This window comes from Psammomys obesus, unplaced genomic scaffold (assembly GCF_907164565.1).
Source record: "Psammomys obesus unplaced genomic scaffold, mPsaObe1.curated_primary_1811, whole genome shotgun sequence".
Taxonomy (NCBI): domain Eukaryota; kingdom Metazoa; phylum Chordata; class Mammalia; order Rodentia; family Muridae; genus Psammomys; species Psammomys obesus.
In genome coordinates this window covers 2741853-2753211 of record NW_026596155.1, presented here as the reverse complement: position 1 = coordinate 2753211, position 11359 = coordinate 2741853, and the positions used below count along the sequence as shown (strand labels likewise).

Genomic DNA, 11359 nt, shown 5'->3' with positions numbered 1-11359 from the left:
AAGTATAAAAAGCCTGTAGTTACTTGCTTCTGCTGTTGAGTATTTGTTCACCTCCTGAACCAGGCAGAATTTGAATTATGAACCCATAGGTGTCAGCCTGAGGGGAGGCTGAGAAAGGAGACTGAGACTTTCTGGCTAACCTGAGCTACAAAGTGAGTTCAAGGTCAGCCTGGGCTTCATGGTGAACTCTTGTATTAAAACAGCAACAACAAAAAAACAAAGACACACACACATGCTCACACCCTACCCCGCCCTCCCTGCCCCTTCCACCTCTCCACTCCCCCAACCCCTCAAACCCATCCCCCAGCCCTCTCACACACACACCCTCCCACCCCCACCTACACACACATCCTCCTACCCCCCACCACCCACACACACAGTCAGCCCCTCAAAACCTTCACCACCTGCCCCCCTCCATCCTTAGGTTTCAACTCAAAATTTCTTCTAGAAACCTATCATTTGTAGTCTCTGGCTTTTTTCCTCGTAAAATGGGAAAAACTGTAATATTTGCAATGCCTTATGGGTGAAGTAGAAGACGTGAAATCATGTGTGCCAAGGTGCTTTGTAAAGTGTTACCTAAGGAGCTGTTACTTAACCGTTGGACAAGTGTGCCGGTTAGGAGGTACCTTCAGCCGTCTTCGATGAAAGCGCTGGTAAAATGGGCCAAGGTAGGTAGAGCTATTACCCCAAGCAGCTCATGCTTCTGGTCATCCCGTTGCACTGACGCTTGAGTCCACACACCTCACCCCTGTCTTCCTGTACAGGTAGCTTACTTAAAAATGACTGTTGTGAGCCCCAACCATCCTTCAAGAGTTTCTCATAAGACGCTTCACATATAGGCTAAATCAGAGTTTTTAAAACTATTTCTTTTTACCTGTTTGCTTATTTTTGAGATAGTTTCTTAATTACATTTCTGCCTTCTCTTTCTTCCTTCCAAACCCTCCCATATGCCCCTCCTTGCTTTCTTTCAAATTCATGGCCTCTTTTTTTTCACTAATTGTCATTGTATACATATGCATTTATATATAAATGTATAACTATATGTGTAGATACATAAATATTTCTAAATACAACTGGCTCAGTCTGTATAATGTTACTTTTCAGGGCTGACTGTTGGGCACTGGGGAGCCAGCTGGTGGGCTCTTTGCTGAGGAGGACAGTCTCTCTTGCTCTCAGCCTCACTCAGTCGCCTTCAGTTCTTGGCGTGGGGTTGAGGTGTGGTGGGCTTTTTCTCTGTGCTGTTTGGCCTGCTGGCTGGTATCTTCCTTGCTCAGCTCACACTTGAGCAGTATTGTTGGTGAGACTCCATGGGTGCCGCTTCTAATGTTTCTGGGAGACACAGTCTCACAGAAAACTCCCCCGAGACTCTGGCTCTTGCAGCCTTTCTGTTCCCTCTTCCTCAGTGTCCCTGAGCTTTAAGGGCTGGAGTGTTTTGTAGGTGTGTCCGCGAGGACTGGGCCCTAAAGCTCTCCACATTGACTGTGTTTTGATGTAGTAGTATCATCTGGTTGCAAAGAGACATATGCTTCATACACACACACATATATTCATATACACATATATACATATTTATATACTGAATTACACGTATTATGGGTTTTTCTTTCTTTTTTTTGATAACTAGCTAATCATATGCTTTCTTCTCACCTTTTAAGCCATCTATATTGTAATTTTACCTTCCTCTCACCTCTCGAGTTTGCCTCCTTCTCCCTTAGATCAAAAATACCTTCAACTTACAGAGAGAGCTGACAGAGGCAGCAGGGAAGATAGGTCAGACCACAAAAGCTATAGGAAGGGTATCCAGGCAACCAGAAACACTTGGCAAGGCAGAGTTTTAGTTCCCTTGACAAGCTGGGGATGGTACAGCCAAGTGTCACAGAACCTTTGTTGTGGATAGCAAGCTCAAATTCCCACCTAAGAGGGAGACTTTACCAAATCTTGGCATCTTGGGAGGCAGTTCATGGCGAAGCAGTAGAAGGTCTCTGCATTTCCTGTTCCTGTTATTGGGATAAGCTAAAACCGCAGCTGAAATAGACACCACAGAAATAACATCACTACTCACTTCAAACTCCAGCAAATCTCTCAAGGCTTAGGAACTCCAAGGCCAGTGCAGTGGAAATTCTTCAAACTAGCCAAGAAGAGGGTCTTGGCACAGTGTCTCCAATGTACTTACTGATTCCTGGGAGCCCTCCAAGCAGGTCAGGCAAGAGGGACAGGGGAGGCTTGGGGATCCTTACATGTCAGATTGGTGTCATAGAACACAAATTCAGTAAGCGAAGAAAAATAAAAAAATGAAAAAAAAGGGGGACAAGAAAAAAGGCATTGAAGGTCTGCAAGCATAAAGTGCAAGAAAGCCAGTTATGGTTGAATACATCGTAACGTATTTTAAATAAACTACACAATCACTACTAAAACTTCTTTTAGTACATGTTAAACTTAATCTCTTTTTACAGGTAAAGTAAAAAATGAAGAAAAGTGGATAGTCATGTGTATTAGTGAGAGTTTTCTAGAGAAACAGCACTAACAGAATGAATCTATTTGACCCTCTCTATCATCTATCTATCTATCTATCTATCTATCCATCATTTATCTATCTATCAATCATCTAGGTATCTAAATGAGATTATTAGAGTGTCTTACAGGTTGTGTTCTGAATATTTCAGCAATGGCTGTCTCCTGATGGAAAGTCCATGAACACAAAAGTTGTTTAGACCTTGAGGCTGGATGTCTCAGCTGGTCTTCAGTCTACTCAGGAATCCCAAAGAAAGTAGGCTGTGATAGCAGTGAAGAAAGGAACTTGCCAGTGGGAGCAAGGACAAACAAACAAACAAACAAACAGCACGAGCTTCCTTCTTCCCTATTCTTTACAGAGCCTGCTACCAGAAGGTGTGGGCCAGATGTAAGGTCGGTCTTCCTAGCTCAAATGATCCAATCAAGAAAGATCCCTCAGCAGGGTTTTAGTTAACTCCAGAAGTTGACAACAAAGAATAGCTATCACACCATATAAGTCAAAACATAAAACTCAAGACATAAACACTAAATAATTTCCTACCAGGCTATAGCTCTCTGTGCACTTGTTTCTTCATTCACTTCTTCAACAAACACTGCTGACTGTCTGAGGGTAGGGGCTGTCTCTGCGGCGAGACCTTAGTCTGTGGTTCTATCAATCATTCCACTGAAGTCAATAACTATAATGAAGACAGAAATGAATTACCAGCTCAGCCGAAACACAGGGAGTGGAGAGCTTCAGGAAGGGCGGGAGCACTGTGGTAGCTGCACTGTCCCTCTTCTGTGGTGGTGGTGGTGGTGGTGGGGTGACACACTCACACTGTCACACTTGCCGGTTTCTCTCATGCCACTTTCAGTGGGCAAAGGGAGAGAACTGAGGCCTTGACGGGGGAGGGAAAGAGAAGTGTTGACCTAATCTCCTATGCCAGCGTAAGGAAGGGCTAGAGCCTGACACTGTCTCTGCTAGAAGGGACCGAAAGGCCACCCTCCTTCCTATTCATGTTCCAGATGGGGTCACAGGCTCACCCCCTCACTAGAGGCCACAGAGAAAATTGGCACCACGGGGGCTAGCACATTGCCTCCTCAACTTCCTGGAAGAAAGTTGAAAGGAACCCTGGTCCTCCTTTCTGCTGGGAAGGACCTATAGCCAAAGAGCCAAGCCACCACAGCCTTGTGTGGCCTCTTCTGCTGACATTTTCCCTTCCTGTCAGGAAGTACTTCAAAGAAAAGAGTAGAACAATCAATTAATCTAATTCCTCAAAGTCTCCTGCTCCTTACACCACACCCATCACACACAGGACTTACTCTCATATCTCCCATTAGTTTTAAATGAGATTTATCCTTTTACGTGTGTGGGTGTCAGGGTGGAGATCAGAGGACAACTTTCTCTACCTCCACCATGAACGTAGGGCCTGGGGATTGAACTCGGGTCGTCAGGCTTGGCTGCAAGTGTCCTGTGTGACCCTCTAACCATCATTTTCCCTTCAACGTTCTAGTTACAAAGAACAAATTTCTCCACCCTGTTGGAAAATGAAGCTGGGACAACCCTGAGTGAACTTGAGGACGTTAAAGATGTGTCTGTCCAGGCAAGGTAATGTGGGCTGCTGTTTCTCATTGCAGTCTACTCTGTCGTTTGTTTTTGCTGGTTAGTTATTAGAATTCAAGAACAACACATTACTTATTTTTACTTTGTCAGTAATGACCTAAAGTTGTTGGCTTATTACAATAAAGGTGCCCCTCTGTCCGGTTTGCGTGAATTAAGTGTGCATGACTTTGGCCTTTAAGGACCAGCTTGCAAATGCATGTGAAGAAAACTAAGCACCTGCTAACAGGATTAGACTAGAATTAATACAGATCATGTGTCCATCCTGTTCTTGTCCCAAGGTCCTTGTCTTTCAGAGACAGAGTTTGCAGCGCGGCACCCCAGGGCATCAAAGGCTCTCCGGGACGCTATGGTAGAACACTGCGTGTGATTAAAAAACAACAACAACAACAAAAACTCGAGTTTTCCCAGTACAGAACCTGGGGACGAGATTGAAACTGTTGGCCAACTCAATCCGCAGGCACCGGGCGGGCAAAGCACCGGGTGGAACACAGAGCCAACGGGTCGGTCCTGCCCGGCAAGTTTCTGCTTGGGGACGCCTGCGAGGCTCCGCCACGCCGCGGCGGCGTGTCAGGCTGGGCCGAGTCTAAAGTAGCCGGCCGAGCTCCGTCTAACATCCCGCGCCGCCGAGGGCTTCCCGTCGCCCGGGCTCGCCTCCGCGGTCTCCCGGCCCCAGGCTCGCCCCGGGTCCCAGGCCCCGCGCGCACCTTTCCGAGCCCCGCCCCCCCCCCCCCCAACCTGCGCGGGGGCCCGGGGCGGGACCCTGGCGGTGACGTCATCGCCCGGGGCGGGGCCTCGGGCACCGCAGTGCAGCGCGGAGGGGCGGGCGGGGCGGGGCCTGCGGCGCGTGACGGCGCTGCGGGAGCCGGGCGGCGGGAAGGTGGGGTGGGCGGGCGGACCGGGCGGCGCGGTCGCGAGGCGCGAGGGAGGGCCGGGCCGCTCGTCCGCCCTCTGGGGGCCGGTGCGTGCAGCCGCGCACCTGGCAACGGCGCCGCGTCCCCGCCCGCGCCGCCCCGCACCCCCCGCCGGCGGCCTCGAGCGCTCGCTCGTTGATGCCGTTCTGGGGGTGACCCGGCGCGGCTCCGCGGTGGCGGGGCTCTAGACGACGCCGGCCCAGCGACGCGGGACCGGGACATGCTGGAGCTGCGGCACCGCGACGTCTGCCCCGGCCACGGGGCAGCGGGGGCGCCGCCACCCCGCGAGGGAGAGGCGGCCGGCGGCGACCACGAAACCGAGAGCACCAGCGACAAAGTGAGCGAGTGCGGCGGGGCCGGGGCCGGGCCGCGCCCCTGGAGCGGGCGTGCCGCGGGGGGTCCTGCGCGTCCCCCCCGCCCCCGGGGCGTGCGCGGCTGGGGACTGCCGCCCTTGAACCCGACTGCGCTCTGGCTTCTCCACCCCCGGCCCCCTCGCTCTGGGGTCAGGGTGGAACCCGTCACCGCGGGCGCCCGGCTGTCCGCCTCTCTCGCCTTTCCTCCGCGGGGCGACAAAGTTGGGAGTGAACTTAAGACAGGCACCTCGGGTTCTCGCCTGTCATTGGAGCCCGGAGCGGACCGGCTTCTGGAGCCGCTCCAAGCTGCGCTTTCGTTTCTCTGTTCTTTCTCCCGGCTGATGGGTTTCGGAGGGCTGAATGCTGCCTGCGGGGGAACCGCGTGTGTGTGCCCCACAGGCAGAGCAGTTGTCCCGCCCGTGCATTTTTTTTTTTTTTTCCAAACAGGCTAATGCGCGACTTTTCACCGCCCCCCCCCCCACTTTAAAGTAGATTAACCTTGCTTCGTATTTAAAAATATACACGTCGCTATTATAGTTCACGCTAGAAAGAGTCAAGAGTTTAGGTGTGTTTCCTGATAAATCCATGCCAATACGAACTTTTGGAGGATTTAAAAAAAAAATAAGAGTTTTATGACTGCGTGAACTAGGTAGATTGGGAAATTGGGCCGGAGAAATAATTTGCTGTAAAAGTTTATGTTGACAGAATTCCACTTCGCTTTAGAAACTCAAAACTTTGGAGTCATTCGTAGAATTCTTTTTGTGGAAGATGGAGCGGTGGCCAACGCCTGTGGTCCCAGCACTTGTGGGGAGGGAGATGTGGAGGTGAGGACCACCAGGATCGTTCTCAGCTTTGTTATAAGCTCAGGGCTGGCGCAGACTCGGATGGCCCAAGGTCAGGTTCACTGCTTTTTGGTAGCAGAACCTAGCTTTTCCGTTCTGTGTTTTGCCTTGTGCTGCTCTGACACTCCTGGCAGCATGCTTGAGGGAAAAAGTTCCTTCAGAAACTTACATTTGATGAACTTGATAGAGCTTGAGTTCTAAATCTGTGCTACAATAACATGGAAGAAATAAATACGTGATTTTAGGACCAAAACTTTAGAGTCAGTGGGTTGTCAGCATCTTTCCTATTCTACGTAGGTATGAAGAGGAGAGCCTGGTAAATATGTATGTGCCAAGGAATTACACACAATTCCTTGGAATTACAAAATTCCAGGTGTGGAAGGCTGAAAACTGGAAGCAAAGGGCTGACAACAGGCTTTTGAGAACTGCCTTGGAAACGACCAAAAATAGAATCAATTAGGTTGGGATTTTGTTTTAGCACTGGTATCCTTTAGAATCAAGGAAATAACAGCCTCCTCATGTCTGCTTCCTTAACTGGAGGAAGCTCTTATTAAGACCGAACATGTTCTGGAAACGGGAAACAGTGCACAAAACAGCTTCACAAAACAGCTTCTGAGCTTTATGTATGTATTTTTTGTTTTAAACACCGGAATGTATGTGAAATAGGAACGGCTTCTGTTAGAGGCGTCCTCTCCCTCGGGGACTTGTTTACCCCACCCGGCTTGCTTGTTTGTTTAGAAATGCTGTGTCAACAGCTGTCGTTGACACAGGTCTTTGTGGAGGTGGTTTTCCAGAGTTGAAAAGTGCCCATCCCTCGTTCTGTCAAGCTTTCTCGAGACAAGGGCGAGCGTGCTCGGACTGTGCTGAAATACTCCTGCACTTCTGGAGTCCGCTCTCAAGGAGCCCCTGACTTGCAGAGCTTTGGGTGCTGTTGAGCTGTATCCTCTGTGTGTCCTTTCTTATCAGGGTGTGTATTTGAACACACCTATATTTCCAGGTCAAGGGCTATTTTTAAGTCAGTCGTCCGTTGGAGGCTGGTTAATATTTGGTCCATCGAAACTCTTTAAGTGCTGTTCTGTTCTAGAGCCAGTAAAGAAGGGGAAAACCTTTGGAAATTAATGCAAGAAGTGGAGGAGGTGCTTGATATCAGTGCTGCTATTACGAAGCACTCCTGTGCCTTGCCATTTCGTAGCCTTTATAATTGTTAATGTGACATTTCCATTGTTCAGGACCCCGAGACTACTGCCCAGAGAAGTCTCTGTGCTCCAGAGAATTTAACATGTGAAAAAAGTGCTTCCTACCTGCAGGGCAAGGTTCCAGGACTTGATTTGCTGGAGTAGTACTTGAAAGAGGATAAGGACCCCCACACACCCCCAGCCCACTCCTCATTTCAGAGCCATGCATGGGTCAGATTCAGTAGCCAGTAGACGCCTATGAAGGCCTTGTTAGCTTGGTGGGCCTGAGTGGACTAGCAAGAAAAGATGCCTGGGGAGTCAGTCAGGTGGACAGGATTAGGGCAGGGTGTTCTAGTCAGAAGGCTTGCAGAACTGCTTCCTGACTCAGCGTTCTAGGGACAGAACACAGAAATTAGTTTAGAAACCCCAGAGCATAAACTGCCTGGCTTGGAAGGTGGGGTTGAGCCCTTGAGGGCCTCAAGGCCTTTGATGTTCCTTTTTAGTTATGGACTCTGGGAAGCTACGGGACATGACTTTGTTGTTGTTTTGGTTATTGGTTTTCTTTGATGGAGCATTTCCTGTAGTAGTCCTGGCTGACCTGGAACCCACCATCCTCCTGTCTTTGCCTCCCCAGTGCTGGGCTTATGTGTGATCCACCACACCTAACTTGCCACTGGGAAGCTCTGCAGGGATATTAGCTCATACACAGCTCAAGAGCAGTGATCTGGGGAGTACTGTGAGGGGGAACCCTGAGAAGGAGGCCATTGTGGAGCTCTTGAGGGGAACTGGCGAGAAAGATGATGGTGGGACTCTGACTAGGGTAAGACTAATGAAAGAGCGTCCTTGTTAGAAAAGTTAGGGATGCAAGGAGTAACCAAGGTGAAGAGGGTCCCAGGTGCTGAAAGAGGAGGGGATTGCTTAGAAAGTGTCTTCAGTAGCACTTTAGAACACAGGCTGAGCTGCACACAGGTAGCCAAAGCTCCGAGTGGACACAGGCTTTCCATGAGGAAACCGAGAGGAGCACACTTGGTTGCTGGCAAGTGAAGTGAAGGGGATTAAGGCCGGAGGACCTTCCCCTCCAGGCAGCCAGAGCTGATAGATGACTCACTCCACGACTGACACACGTACGTACACATGAACCCATCCAGAGGCTGAGGCAGCCTGCGCAGAGCCTGCACAGGTCAGGCCACGTGGGGTCCCAGCACTGAGGGGGAAGTGGACACATCCTTCCACCTCTCCCCAAGAACCTATCTGCAAAGGGGAGATCAGCTCTCTCCATTAGTGTGGTCCTGGGTGCCTCAGCCATACCCCATGCGCGGGAGTGGTTGGCCAACACGAAATGGACTCAGTGGTATTTTTGTGGACTTTTTGTTTTATTTTGCCTTTTTTTTTTTTAGAGAGAGCAAGAGAGAGAACATTAAATTGGGGGGAAGGGGAAAACATGGTGGAAATATATTGAATGAAAAACAGGTTTTTTCATAGAAGGAAGCTGAGAGAAGGCCTCTTTTTGGTGGGCAGGGTGGATGTGTGCTTGGAAAGAAGTCCGTGAGAGGTGAGGAGCTGACTTGGTGCCTAGGCCTAAGCAACTGGGCAGGAATTTGTGGAGGGCACAGGAGAACCATGTGTAGATACCAGGAAAGGAAGCAAGGGCATGTGCTTCTTCCTTGAGGAAAAGCAGAGCAGAAATAGATTATGGGTACAGAACCATTTTGAGCCTGGAGCCCTCCACTTTCTCAGTCTAACAGGGGCTTAGAACCAGTGAATCTAGTGCATCTTAGAAACAAGTTAGCTCAAGGCAAACACTCTGGTAGTATGGTTTTTTTTTTTGTTTGTTTGTTTCGTTTGTTTTTGTTCTAAATTAGTTTTATTTGTATATTTATTTATTACAATTGATTCACTTTGTATCCCCGCTGCAGCCCCCTTCCTTATCTCCTCCCAGTCCCACCCACCCTTCCTTTTCTCCTCCTTAGCCCTTTCCCTAGTCCCCTGATAGGAGAGGATCCCCTCCCCTTCTATCTGAACTTAGCTTATCAGGTTTCATCAAGGCTGGCTGCATCATCTTCCTCTGTGGCCTGGCAAGGCTGGACCCCCACCCCCAGTGGGAGGTATTCAAAGAGTCAGCCACTGAGTTCATGTCAGAGACAGCTCCTGTACCTTTTACTAGGGAACCAACTTGGAAACTGAATAGCCAATGGGCTTCCTTTGAACAGGGGGTCTAGGTCCTCTCCATGTGTGGTCCTAAGTTGGAGTATTGGTCCCTGCAGGCCCCCTGGACCCAGGTGTTTTGGTTCTGTTTTCCTTGTGGAGATTCTGACTTCTCCAGCTCTTTCTGGCACTCTGGCCAAAGTTTGGCTATGAGTCTCAGTATCCTCTTTGATACCCTGGTGGATAGAGTCTTTAAGAGGTCCTCTGTGGAAGGTTCCCCCAGAAGCAGAAAAACACATATGATGTATACTCACTTATAAGTGGATATTAATCATATAATATAGGATAAACATACTAAAATCTATAGTCCTAAAGAAGCTAAACAACAAGGAGAACCCTAAGGAACATGCTTAATCCTCATTCAGAAGGGCAAACAGGATAGGCATCGGAAGTAGGAGAAGGCAGTATCGTTTTTAAGACCCAGGCCATTAAATGACCAGGAAGCAGTTAATGGATCTCTCAAACAGTTCAGGTTCAGTTGCTCACAGATTGACACGGGCCAAATCCACACCGTTCTTAAGTTAGCCATCGCTGGCAGCTGATGTTTGTACAGGGCTCACTTCCCAGCCCTCACAATGAATAATAGCTGAGGGAGAAGCCGTGGGAGTCGGCCGCAGGAAAGCAAGAACGACCGAACTGAGAACTAGGGCAGGGCATGCCTTTCAATGTGCAGGCTTAGGATGGGTAGCTATCATAAAATAACTGTGTGGAAACAGCCAGAAAGGCTTTTGAGGAAGATGAGCATTTCCCAATCGAAGGAACGGCCCACTGGTGCTTCCTGTTGATGTTCAGAAGTTCCCTCTGTGGGCCGTCCTGAGCAAGCTTGTTTAGGAACAGTGAACTTTCCCTAAAGGTAGTTCTGAGGTTGCAGATGCCTAGACTAAGCTGTGGGGAGGCGAGGCTTGCCGTTGAGCCATTTAGGTCTTTCGGTATTTAGGGTTTCTAAAGAACAGCCTGGTGTTACCGCATGAAGTTATGTGTTTTGGGTCTTGACTTTAAGCAGTTCATCTTATGATTTTGAGAAATATTATGAGCGGTCTACAACCAGTTATCTGTCTATCCCACTATAGTGGACTTTCTGGTGCAAGCAGTATTTTGTGTACATCATAAGTGTACCAGGTAAAGGTGGGACATTTTATTTATTTAATTAAGGGCTTTTTTAAAAACAAAACAAAACACTCTAGAGGTCTTTTATTTTTCTATACCTGCCCACGCTGTGAATTCCCAGGGGCACAGACTTTTTTTCCATTGCTTCTCCAGGTGGAGCCTGATGGCACTTGAATTGAACCTGGCTGTCTCTTTGCTTCCTTCTTTCTCAGGATCATTCTTCACTCATTAGATGCGCTTGGCTAGAGTGCCTACTGGGGTCAACAACCGTTTCTTCTTCTGACAAGAATCTTGCTTTACCAGTGCCAGCAGCAGGCTGGGCATCACAGACTCTTCCTGCTTCATTCTGGTGGCATTTATGGGGCGCCCGTGTTAAGTTTTGCCCAGGCCCTCAGTGTCACCCATCTTGTTTCTAGAGGATGCCTATCCCACGCCTCTCCTCTGTCCCTTGGTGTTGGTCAGCTCAGTGAGTTACTGGAAGATAATTGCCTGTCTAGAAGGGAGTGGGACAATTTAGAGCAGTCCTCTACAGCATGATCTTGCAAAGATTATAACACCAATATTCGATAGTAGAGCATCGAATTTACTCTTTGTGTTTATGCATTGACATACGTGCATTTTTTGTAAAATAAGAGATTTACATGTCCACTAT

At 48.9% G+C, this 11359-nt stretch overlaps 2 protein-coding genes across 2 annotated transcripts in view; both read left to right on the top strand.

The window, feature by feature from the left end:
* Positions 1-545: 545 nt before the first annotated feature.
* LOC129667083 (cuticle collagen 19-like) lies at positions 546-5164 on the top strand. The gene is made up of 4 exons (XM_055594519.1): positions 546-668; positions 4005-4099; positions 4408-4463; positions 4572-5164. The coding sequence occupies exons 1-4, from the start codon at positions 546-548 to the stop codon at positions 5162-5164; spliced, it is 867 nt and encodes a 288-aa protein (XP_055450494.1).
* Cds1 (CDP-diacylglycerol synthase 1) overlaps positions 5023-11359 on the top strand; it is a 66621-nt gene continuing 60284 nt past the window's right edge. The window contains exon 1 of the mRNA XM_055594548.1: positions 5023-5362. Within this exon, the coding sequence (XP_055450523.1) occupies positions 5246-5362 (117 nt within the window). The 5' untranslated portion in view covers positions 5023-5245. The remainder of the gene's footprint in view (positions 5363-11359) is intronic.